The sequence below is a fragment of the Bufo gargarizans genome, chromosome 9, assembly GCF_014858855.1.
Source record: "Bufo gargarizans isolate SCDJY-AF-19 chromosome 9, ASM1485885v1, whole genome shotgun sequence".
NCBI classification, from domain to species: domain Eukaryota; kingdom Metazoa; phylum Chordata; class Amphibia; order Anura; family Bufonidae; genus Bufo; species Bufo gargarizans.
The window spans coordinates 45,542,333-45,554,866 of record NC_058088.1 but is presented as its reverse complement, the minus strand read 5'-3'; the positions used below and the strand labels follow the sequence as shown (position 1 = coordinate 45,554,866).

At 44.6% G+C, this 12,534-nt stretch overlaps 1 protein-coding gene across 1 annotated transcript in view; it reads right to left on the bottom strand.

Moving 5' to 3' along the window:
• The window catches only part of XPNPEP2 (X-prolyl aminopeptidase 2), a 36,932-nt gene that overhangs the window by 23,831 nt on the left and 567 nt on the right, over positions 1–12,534 (bottom strand). The window contains exons 2-8 of the mRNA XM_044268959.1: positions 11,418–11,486; positions 8,715–8,825; positions 8,247–8,310; positions 6,467–6,571; positions 3,933–4,019; positions 3,196–3,342; positions 1,821–1,922 (exon numbers count right to left, since the gene is read on the bottom strand). Of these exons, the coding sequence (XP_044124894.1) occupies positions 1,821–1,922; positions 3,196–3,342; positions 3,933–4,019; positions 6,467–6,571; positions 8,247–8,310; positions 8,715–8,825; positions 11,418–11,486 (685 nt within the window). The remainder of the gene's footprint in view (positions 1–1,820; positions 1,923–3,195; positions 3,343–3,932; positions 4,020–6,466; positions 6,572–8,246; positions 8,311–8,714; positions 8,826–11,417; positions 11,487–12,534) is intronic.

Below are 12,534 nucleotides of genomic sequence, written 5' to 3'. Positions count from 1 at the left end.
GAGTAATCAGGGGCAGTATAGAGCAGAATAATCAGGGGCAGTCCAGAACAGAGTAATTAGGGGCAGTCCAGAACAGAGTAATCAGGGGCAGTATAGATCAGAGTAATCAGGGGCAGTATAGATCAGAGTAATCAGGGGAAGTATAGATCAGAGTAATCAGGGGCAGTATAGAGCAGAGTAATCAGGGGCAGTATAGATCAGAGTAATCAGGGGCAGTATAGATCAGAGTAATCAGTGGCAGTATAGATCAGAGTAATCAGTGGCAATATAGAACAGAGTAATCAGTGGCAGTCCAGAACAGAGTAATCAGGGGCAGTCCAGAACAGAGTAATCAGGGGCAGTCCAGAACAGAGTAATCAGGGGCAGTATAGATCAGAGTAATCAGGGGCAGTATAGATCAGAGTAATCAGGGGAAGTATAGATCAGAGTAATCAGGGGCAGTATAGATCAGAGTAATCAAGGGCAGTATAGATCAGAGTAAGCAGGGGCAGTGTAGATCAGAGTAAGCAGGGGCAGTATAGAACAGAGTAATCAGGGGCAGTGTAGATCAGAGTAATCAGGGGCAGTATAGATCAGAGTAATCAGGGGCAGTATAGAGCAGAGTAATCAGGGGCAGTATAGAGCAGAGTAATCAGGGGCAGTATAGAACAGAGTAATCAGGGGCAGTATAGAACAGAGTAATCAGGGGCAGTGTAGATCAGAGTAATCAGGGGCAGTATAGATCAGAGTAATCAGGGGCAGTATAGATCAGAGTAATCAGGGGAAGTATAGATCAGAGTAATCAGGGGCAGTATAGAGCAGAGTAATCAGGGGCAGTATAGAACAGAGTAATCAGGGGCAGTATAGATCAGAGTAATCAGGGGCAGTGTAGATCAGAGTAATCAGGGGCAGTATAGAGCAGAGTAATCAGGGGCAGTATAGAGCAGAGTAATCAGGGGCAGTATAGATCAGAGTAAGCAGGGGCAGTGTAGATCAGAGTAATCAGGGGCAGTATAGATCAGAGTAAGCAGGGGCAGTGTAGATCAGAGTAAGCAGGGCCAGTATAGAACATAGTAATCAGGGACAGTATAGAACAGAGTAATCGGGGCAGTATAGATCAGAGTAAGCAGGGGCAGTATAGAACAGAGTAATCAGGGGCAGTATAGATCAGAGTAAGCAGGGGCAGTATAGATCACAGTAATCAGGGGCAGTATAGAGCAGAGTAATCAGGGGCAGTATAGAACAGAGTAAGCAGGGGCAGTATAGATCAGAGTAATCAGGGGCAGTATAGATCAGAGTAATCAGGGGCAGTCGAGAACAGAGTAGCAGAGTTGGTCTTAGAAAGCCCCATCCAAGGCTCTTAGGCTAGGTCTACATGACGACATTTGTCGCACAACAATAAGTCGCGCGACAGATAGGGCACAACTACACTGCAACATTTGTAGCGCAACACTTTGTTGCACCAATGTCGCGCGACAATTCTTATAATGGCAGTCCATGGTGTCGCACTGCAACATGCAACATGCTGCGACTGCGACGCAACAGTCGCAGAAAAATCCATCTCGAATGGATTTTCTGCGACTGTTGCGTCGCAGTCGCAGCATGTTGCATGTTGCAGTGCGACACCATAGACTGCCATTATAAGAATTGTTGCGCGACATTAGTGCAACAAAATGCCGCGCGACAAATGTCGTTGTGTAGACCTAGCCTTAAAGGTTCCTTCGACTGCTGAGTCTAATGCCTTATAACTTGAGATCAAGGCTAAACCTCACACTGCAGTGACCCCACCACATGTACGATGGGACGGTACAATTATCTCCTCTTCTGGCGGCAGAACTTACATGCACTTTCCTCCAGAGCTGACAGCAGGACCGCAGTTGGCTTCTGGGGATGTTGTTCCATTTGTTTCCGGATATCAGTCACTTTTTCCTGCCAGGTGCTGCCTGGAAAAACGAGGACAATAAAGCAATAAAGACCCAAATCTCATCTCATGATGGAGGAAACTGGGGGAAATCTGCCAAAAGTCTCTGTATACCTATCAAAGGGAGGGACTGCAGAATACAGAACAGAGTAAGTGGAGGTGACTGTCCCCATCAGGCCGATTTATGGACCCCTCCTCCACACGGACATTCGGGGTGGTTCACTATGGGCAGTGACTGATCAGCATATAAGGTGATATATACAGAGACGCCTATTGCATTCTATGGAGGAAAATCAGCAGACTCAGCAATTCGACTACCGGAATTCTTCCATTTTTCAAAAAAGTTTTTGTAATATATCTTGCTAATGTACCAATGTTTCAGAAGAATGTTCTTGACTTTATGTTGAGTTTATGTAGGATTATGTCCTAGGATTACCCGGCTATTTTATACCATTTTTGTCTGGTTTGAGAAACCGGCATCTGGGAGAAGCAAGCGAATGATTAGGAGGACATGCACCCCTTTTTACAGGCTGTTCCTCTTTTGAAGGCCACGTCCCTCTGCACAGAGTCTGACGATGCAGAATCCCCAGCGCCGCACACTAGAAATGTTGATAAATTGCAGCCTTCTGGGAGGTTTCTGCTGTCCAGGACAGTCCGGGGATGACTTGTGGACCGTTTAGATCAGGGCTGGCCAACCTATGGCCCTCCAGCTGTTTTAAAACTACAACTCTCAGCATGCCTAGACTGCTTACAGCTATCAGCCTACAGCAGGGCATGGTGGGAGTTGTAGTTTTACAACAGCTGGAGGGCCGCAGGTTGGCCAGCCCTGGTTTAGATGGTAGAGGGATCTTAACTGTCCACATACATTGTGATGACATGAAGAGCCCCCGGGAGTTGTGCACCTGCAGAGTCACTCAGTATCCACGCTGGTTGTCTCTAGGATATGCCACCAATGTCAGATAGGTTTGGGTCCCACCTCTGAGACCTGCAGCTACCTCCAGAACGGGCCTCCAAAAGTGAAAGAGAGCGCACCGTGCATGCGTTGCATTGTGAGTTTCGAAAATGGCCGAGCGAGCATGCTCAGCTTTTTTCAGCAGTCCCATACAAATGAACGGAGCGGGCCGCACATGCATGGCTGCTGTCTGCCCACTTTGGGGGGTCCCATTCTAGAGATAGGTGCGGATCTCAGAGGGGAGACCCGTACCTATCTGACATTGGACAACCCCTTTAAGCCTATGTCGTGCCTTCACTAGTGTTTCTATGGGACATGTATCAGGAGATGTTTTATTCCTTACCTACAAATTCATTGGGGATGGAATAGATTTCTTTGTCTGGGAGAGCAGGGCGCTGCCCCCCCCATGCTGCATCCACCAGGTTGTTGGGTATCGAGCGCAGAATTCTCCCCGAGTCCTGCAGCAAACTGTCGAAGGACTGCCAGTCATCTAGGAAAGAGATGAGATAAAACCGAATCTTACTTCTTACCTATGAACATCTTCATGTCTCTATTACATGTAGTTACAGATGTAGCAGAGCTGTGTTTGAAATGCAACTGCTTCCTGCGAGCACAACCGTCACTGACCAATCAGGTTGCATATTTCATTACTAAAAGGACCAATGAAAAATAATCTCTGGAAACTGATTGGTTGCTGCAGCAGTTTCCCCCAGTTTTGCTGCACTGGTGCGTTCACTTCTGTGTTGGGGCCTCAGTCAAAGACCAGATTAAAAAGTCCTGCACGAAGGACAATTTCATCCATTGAGAAAACCAGGATTTGAACAGATTGTAGTCAATAGAGTCTGTTTAGCGCCGTTTGGTTCGGGCACCATTTTCATCCTCTGAGCAGAACAACGGACGAGGTGGTAATGTGAACCCGGCCTAAGATGTGCAGTAGACCGCCTCTACACCCTGCACCGGCTTGTCTTCCGCCACTGCAGCCGGGGATTAGTTTTCACTGCTTCTCATTGCTGCATGACTGGGCAAATAAATGCCATACGGTCAGTATAGTAATAATACCGCTATAAAGTGATAACATACCGATAGAGAAGAGGAAAGGGTCAAAGCCGATCTCGTCTCCCTCCTTCAGCTCTTGCAGGATCCAGGACACAATTTCAGAAGCTGAGACTGGAAACAACAGTAATAATATAAAGGATTGCTATAATAATACACTGCCTGTCCCAAAAAAAAGTCGCCACCTGGATTTAACTAAGCGAATAGTTCTAAGCCTTCTATTGGATAATTACTGCGTGGGCGATTATCTTTCACCAACAAGTTATTTAACCCCGACTGGTGCAATGAGTTGCTTCTCATTTCTTAAACATCCATGTCGAAAGACACATCTCGTGGTCGTGGAAAAGATGTCAGTCTGTTTGAGAAGGGTCAAATCATTGGCATCATCAAGAGGAGAAAACATCTAAGGAGATTGCAGAAACTACTAAAGTTGGGTTAAGAACTGTCCAACGCATTATTATAAACTGGAAGGATAGTGGGGACCCATCGTATTCGAGGAAGAAATGTGGCGGGAAAAAATCATGAATGATGGTGGTTGGCGATCACTTAAACGTTTTGTGAAATCAAATCGAAGAAAAACAACAGTGGAACTCAGGGCTATGTTTAATAGTGAAAGTAAGAGCATTTCCACACGCACAATGCGAAGGGAACTCAAGGGATTGGGACTGAACAGCTGTGTAGCCGTAAGAAAACCACTAATCAGTGAGGAAACCAGAAAAAAAGACTTCAATTTGCTCGGGAGCATAAAGATTGGACTCTGGAGCGATGGAAGAAGGTGATGTGGTCTGATGAGTCCAGATTTACCCTGTTCCAGAGTGATGGGCGCATCAGGGTAAGAAGAGAGGCAGATGAAGTGATGCCCCCATCATGCCTAGTGCCTCCTGTACCAGCCTGTGGGGGCAGTGCTATGATCTGGGGTTGCTGCAGTTGGTCAGGTCTAGGTTCAGCAACAGGATGTGCTCCAAGAATGAGGTCAGCGACCACCTGAACATACTGAATGACCAGGTTATTCCAGCAATGGACTTGTTCTTCCCTGATGGCACGAGCATATTCCAAGATGACAATGCCAGGATTCATCGGGCTCAAATTGTGAAAGAGTGGTTCAGGGAGCAGGAGACATCATTGTCACACATGAATTGGCCACCACAGAGTCCAGACCTTAACCCCATTGATAATCTTTGGGATGTGCTGGAGAAGGCTTTGCACAGCGGTCAGACTCTACCATCATCAATGCAAGATGTTGGTGAAAAATTAATGCGACACTGGATGGAAATAAATCTTGGGACATTGCAGAAGCTTATCGAAACAATGCCACAGCGAATGCGTGCCGTAATCAAAGCTAAAGGCGGTCCAACTAAATATTTTTGGTGGCGACTTTTTTTTGGGACGGGCAGTGTATAATAAGACTATAGAATATTAATAATAATAAAAGCATTACTAGCATATAAGTAATAAAATAAAAAAAATGAGATACGTAAAGAACAAGACCAAATTGGAAAAACTCCAGTAGGAAAAAAAATAAAACACTTGTCTGTCCCCAGTTTATGTCTCCTTTAGACTTTCAGATAACAGCTGGAGTTAACTTTTTCTGTACGCCGGTGCAAAAAATGTGTCGAAAGACACAAAACTGTTTAAAAACGACACTAAAAAATGATGAACGAATCCAGCCTCACAGTCCTTAAACTCTATGAACACCTTTGGAGGCAATTTTTGCTCTTAATCATTTTTGGCTAAAAATCCTATTTTCAATTGGCCTTTATTAAAGATATTGAGCCATTCTGTCACAAAGGATTTACAGTTTTTCTAGCTGTGTGACTGGTACTTTCACTGTGTGAAGGTCATCTAATAACCCTGATAAGTAAGATAAGAACTGAGCGATAATGAGTGTTTATAAGAGCAGAGATAAGGAGTCCGTCAGCTCCTGGTCTGATGGAAAAGACAGAAAATCCACAGGCTGCTACTAGAGCCTGTCAGCTCTGTACAGAAAAAGGACTCCATATTTTTTAATAAGAATCCATTGAAAAAATTATTTTTAGCTCCAAATAAGTAAAATGCAATAATAAAAAAAAATTGCCCCCAAAGGTGTACATGGCCTTTAAGTCGTTCTCATTTTCAGGATTTATGTTCATAATTTAACTCTGTTGCTTCTTATTGATCTTTAATTCTGGAAAAGCAGAGTGACTGCCCATCTGCTTTCAGAGGAAATGTCACACAGCTTTCCCAGACTCCTGAATGGCTCCCCTTCCTGCTGGGGCTACATGGCCTTCTGGGCCACGACACACGTTTCACAACCCAAGATCACTGTGTAAAATTGCAATATGCAGCCCACAACTCGCTGCGAGCCCAGAACAAAAAAAAACAAACAAAAAAAAAGCACTGTAGGATTTTTTTACAATTCTGGGGTTGCAGTGATTTGCGGGTTGCACCCCATTCAGTTCGCTCACTGCACTGCCACGCAGCCATGATTACTGCGCATCCCCAGCCTCATACAACCATAGGACTTTCTATTCTGTATCCCATGTATCACAGTAGCTGGTAGAGGTGACAATGTATCTACTGACGGATCTTCTGAAGCTCCCAGTTACAGTCCATCTGCCGCTCTGCCTGGGTCCAGTACCGGCTATCAGTGAAGACGGCGGCTCTGGTGAGGGTGACCGCTGCGGTGCCTGAAATGACACAACACACAAACTATGGAGACAAAACTGCATTGTTTCATTTTCTAGAATTAGAGTGTCACCCCTGTGCCCGGAGGTTTGGCGCTGCACTGGTGCATGGGTTACATTTTGCCCTGACCTTTTTGGCACATTTTAAGCCACACTCATTTCTCTAAATAAGAAAATGGCTGAGGCCCCAGACCAGCCTTCAGCCTGCTGGAAATTACTGAAGGCTGGTCTGGGGCCTACATCAGACCCCAGGCAGTCTTCACACACTTCAGCACCCCACGATCGCATTTGCGGGGTGCTGATGGGAGACAGAGGGAGTCCGCTCCCTCTGTCAGCACTTTACATGCGGCGGGCGTCTGCGGCATGTAAAGTGTTGAACAGCCCAGATCGGCACTCCTGCCAATCCGGGCTGTTAGAGCAGGGCCGCGGCTCTCATGGGTCCACCGTGCAGCGCTTGGACTGGGCCGCCCTTAGTGACCGCCTTAAAAACACGTATGGGTGGTCACTAAGGGGTTAATATGGTCATCAGCTGAATCTCTGTAGAAATGGAGTTCATGAACAGATGTGGCTAATGAGCAGCAGCACTTGTGTGCAGTCCCCATCACCACAGTCTGTCCGCTCTGTACTTCATGTCTCCTGATGAACTCCATTCCCACAAAGATTCTGCTAAATATCCTAATCCCTGACAGTCAGAGCCAAGAGGAGGATGAGGCAGCTCTTTATCTCAGTGTTGTGAAGTAACTGGTTTTGTGTGATTAGGACAGGTTTTGTGTGCACTAACAGGACGGCGGCCATTTTGTTTCTCTCAATCATTGCTCCCTAGACAAAATGAGCCATTATAACTAATGAAAGGTATTTGGAAATATGTTTATAATAAAGTAATAATTAAGTATTTTAATTTTCTTCATTCCTGGAGAACCCCTTTAAGGTGGGTTTGCAGGACTTGCTGGGTCCCGGAGAACCCCTTTAAGTCACTGATCTTCTTGTCTGTTGTAACACCACATCCTGAATCAAGTGACCTTTCTTCAATCATAATGATACATGGTGATAAAGCAGATGGTTCACAGACACATTGTGATCTCTTGACTTTGACTTTGTTTATTTCCATGTATAACAGATAAAGTGCAGATTTATCATCTGTCTGTGAATCATTAACGTCCCGGGGTCACACAGGGGAACCTCCGCCCCATGAATCTACAACAGGATCTGTAGGGAAATGTGTAACTTGCTGGCTGAGGGGTCAGAGCAGCTTCTCTGTACTGTAACCACTCCAGACTTAAAGGGGTCGTCCATTATTGTTCTAATTATTCCTATAGACCAGGGATGCCCAACCTGCGGCTCTCCAGCTGTTGCAAAACTACAGCTACAGCTATTAGGGCATGTTGGGAGTTGTAGTTTTGCAACAGCTGGAGGGCCGCAGGTTGCGCACCCCTGCTATAGACTATGTTAGGGCGTATGTCCACGTATTATGATGAATGATGATTTCAGTGGGCGCTGTGAATACTCTGCAGTGAATACCATGGTCAAGTATTGGTGAAAAATATAAGGACAGTCACATGCAGGATTTGCATAAATTTGGCACAATTCTCACCATTTTACTGGCTTGTAAATGTATGCGTCTTACTACATTACAAATAAATCCCTCCCTTTGTAAAGTACAAGGATGAAGATTTTGTACCTGAAGATCCAGTAAAGCCAGTCAACCATTGTCGCCGTTTTTCGCGGTTTGCGGTGTATTCACCCTGATCATATGATGTAAAATGAGAATGGATGCAATATATGTCAGATGGATCCCAGCTTCCTATTTTATGTTTCTTTCCTGAAATACTCTGTGCTGCTGGGGACCCTACCTCTATCACTATGCAACTCTCAGTCTGTGGCCTCCCACAAGGTCAGCAACATGTTCCCAAGAAATACTCTGTGCTGCTGGGAACCGTGCTCCTTCTGCTATGTAGTTCTCAGTATTTCACCTCACTCAAGATCAGTTCACTGCTCACCTGAAATACTCTGTGCTGCTGGGGGTACTGCTATTTTCACTAAACTTTGTCACCCCACATGAGATCCTCACACTTTTTCCCAAATGTCCTCATCATTTTCATGTCAAACATCTACAAATACTACAGGGAGATTAACAAGCTCTTCTCACCAGGTGGGGGTCAGTGGCTGGAATAATATAAGCTGTGATGTTGTGCTCTCTCATTTCCTGGCGAAGTTTATTCAGGTCTTCAGTAGAGATTTTTGCAGTTGGTGGAATAAACTGGATAAAAAAAAACAAAAACAAAAAAACAATATAAAGAGTTAGAGAAGGAAGAGATGATGATGGAGAATGGTGGGAAAGAGAAGTGTTGGAGACTGGTGGAAAAGCAAAGAAAATCGAAGAACAGAAGGAGAAGAGACAGGAGATCATGATCAATGGAGGGAAAGAAAAGAAGGCCAAAGGCGAAGGAAGATGATCGAGAATGGTGGGAAGGACATGAAGACCAAAGAAGAAGGAAGAGGAGGTGATGGAGAATGGTGGGAAAAGAAGACTGAAGAACAGAAGGACAAGGAAGAGGAGGTGATGGAGAATGGTGGGAAGGGAAAGTAGACTGAAGATGAAGGAAGAGGAGATGATTGAGAATGGTGGGAAAGAAAAGAAGAACAAAGGCAAAGTAAGAAGAGATGATGAAGAATAGTAGGTAGGAAAAGTAGACCGAAGGTGAAGGAAGAGAAGATGATCGAGAGTAGTGGGAAGGATGTTAAGACCAAGGAATAAGGAAGAGGAGGTAATAGAGAATGGTGGGAAAAGAAAACTGAAGAACAGAAGGACAAGGAAGAGGAGGTGATGGACAATGGTGGGAAGGGAAAGAAGACTGAAGATGAAGGAAGAGGAGATGATCGAGAGTGGTGGGAAGGATGTTAAGACCAAGGAAGAAGGAAGAGGAGGTAATAGAGAATGGTGGGAAAAGAAAACTGAAGAACAGAAGGACAAGGAAGAGGAGGTGATGGAGAATGGTGGGAAGGGAAAGTAGACTGAAGATGAAGGAAGAGGAGATGATTGAGAATGGTGGGAAAGAAAAGAAGAACAAAGGCAAAGTAAGAAGAGATGTGAAGAATAGTAGGTAGGAAAAGTAGACCGAAGGTGAAGGAAGAGAAGATGATCGAGAGTAGTGGGAAGGATGTTAAGACCAAGGAAGAAGGAAGAGGAGGTAATGGAGAATGGTGGGAAAGAAAAGAAGACTGAATGAGAAGGAAGAGAAGATGACGGAAAATGGTGGGAAGGAACTGAAGACTGAAGAACAGAAGGAGAATGGTGGTAAGGAAAAGGAGAGTGATGAACAGAATCATAAAAGGCAAAGATGGACAATGGCAAAAAGGGGAAGGAGAAAAATAACAGAAGGAAAAGAACAGATGATGGAGCATTGAAAAAAAGAAAAAGGTCAGTGAAGAAGAGAAGGAAGAGAAGATGATAGAGAAGGATGAGTAGGAAGAGCAGAGAGGACAGAAGGAGAAAAAAGAGGAAATTATGAGAATGGTATAAAGGAGAGTGAAGAACGGATGAAAAGAGAATAAAGAGGAAGAAGGAAGAGAAGATAATGAAGTATGAAAAGTATCAAAAAGAAAACCAAAGAGGAGAAGAAGAAGATACACAATAAAGATAATTGAGAAGGAATAAAAGATGATGGGAGCTGGTGAGAAGGAAAGGGAGAATGAAGACAAGAGGAACAGATGAACGTGAAACAAGGGGGGCAAATGAAGAAAAAATAATTTGGCAGAAGAAGGTAAACAAAAGTAAGAAAGAAAAATAATGAAAAGAGAAGAGAGGACAGTGAGGAAACAGAATTAGAACAAGAAGAAGACATGCGGAGAAAAAGGACAGTGAGGAGAAGAATAAGGAAGAGGAAAAAGAGAAGATTGGGAACATAGATGAGAACAAAAGAAAGAGAAAAGTAGAAAAAGGAGACGATGAAACAAGCAGGAGAATAAAGAGATGATAATCAACGAAAGAACAGAAAGAGAAGAAAAAGGATAAAAGAAGAAGAAAAAGAAGATGAAGAAGAAGATGATGGATAAGAAGAAAGAGAATCAAGAGATTGAAGTAAGAAAAAGAGAAGAGTGTAAGAAAAGACGGAGAAATAAAAAGAGATCATAAAGACACAGAAGGAGAATGAAAAGAATTAGAAGCAGATGAGCAAATTAGAACATAGAGAGTAAGAAGAGAAAAGGAAAAAGAAGAAGACTGAGAAGGAGGAGAATACAGAGATGAAATAAAATAGGATAAGAGAAAGAGAAGGGAGGATGTCACATATCATCAAAGCTGCCAAGTGATCTGCAGAGAACAGGACGTATCAGCCCATTGTGTCCGCTCTAGAGGCCGCAATGAGAACTGCAGTATTATACATAATAGGCTACATGCACACGACTGTATGTGTATCGCGGTCCACAAATTGCGGATCCGCCCCCCCAAAAAACGGATGACATTCGTATGCCATCAGTTTTTTTTGTGTGGATCCATTGTAACAATGCCTAAAACGGTAAGAATAGGACATGTTCTATTTTTTTTGGGCGGGGGCTATGGAACGGACATACTGATGTGGACAGCACACGGTGCGCTGTACGCATTTTTTGAGGACCCATTGAAATTAATCCTATCCGCCCAAAAAAATGAACGGATATGGAAACAAACAACGTTCGTGTGCATGTAGCCTTATATGGATAATAACACTTGTTTAGAATAAAAACCTGATTTCAATAATGTGTCATTTTCTGACAACACATTCCCTTTAATTGACAACAGTAGTTTCCGCAGACAAGACAATGTACACAGGCGACACGTTCCTGGATAGAAGGCACCGGGCTGAGGTCTTACTGGGGGGCTGACAGAGCAGTTCCTTATGGTCGTGTCTCGGGGCTGCGGAACACCTTCCACAAGTCCTGAAAGAAAGAAAGAAAAAGATATTGGGCCAGATTTATCATTAGCTCAGGTCAGAATAATGGAGTGAAAAAGTCCCCAAAAAGTCCCAAACGCTAAAACTGCGCACAAATTTGCGACTTTTTTCTGCTCTGCACTATGCTCGCCAGTTTTCTGAAAGTGGGCGTGTTTTCTTATGTAAATGAATCTCTAGACAGATTTACTATTGGGACTATTTAAAAAGTCGCAAAAAAGTCGCAAATTTCACTCCAGTGAGGACCATGCTTATCTTATGAGACTTTTGAATAGAACATGCGACTTTTTCATAAAAACGTGCGACTTTTTCGTAAAGATGTGCGACTTTTGTAAAGTTGCTTACTGACGGATAAACTGCTACCGTCAAACCACATTTATTACAGTCTTAAAGGGCCGATCATAAATCTGACTTTAGCCATATGTGAAAGTGGAGTGAGCGGTCAGAGTCGTGATAAATCTGGCCCATTGTGTAGCAGCATAAATCTCCAGCCCTCCTCTACTGTCACTATCTGATTGGATTTCTCAGAGATTTGTGCTTGCTGTCAGTGAATGAGAACATTCTTGTTTACACCTGGAGGCTGAAAAGCAGAACAGACCTTAGGCTACTTTCACACTTGCGGCAGGACGGATCCGACATGCTGTTCACCATGTCGGATCCGTCCTGCGGCTATTTCGCCGTGCCGCCGGACCGCCGCTCCGTCCCCATTGACTATGACGGGGGCGGAGCTCCGGCGGAGCACGGCGGTGCACGGCGAAAGGCTGCCGGACTAAAATTACTGCATGTCAGGCTTTTTAGTCCGACGGCGTTTGCCGTGCACCGCCGTGCTGCGCCGGAGCTCCGCCCCCGTCCCCATTATAGTCAATGGGGACAGAGCGGCGGTCCAGCGGCACGGCAAAATAGCCGCAGGACGGATCCGACATGGTGAACAGCATGTCGGATCCGTCCTGCCGCAAGTGTGAAAGTAGCCTAAGACTCTCACACCTGAGGGTTTGTTACAATTCTCTCTCTCTCTCTCTTTCTCCTCTCTTTCTCTCTCTC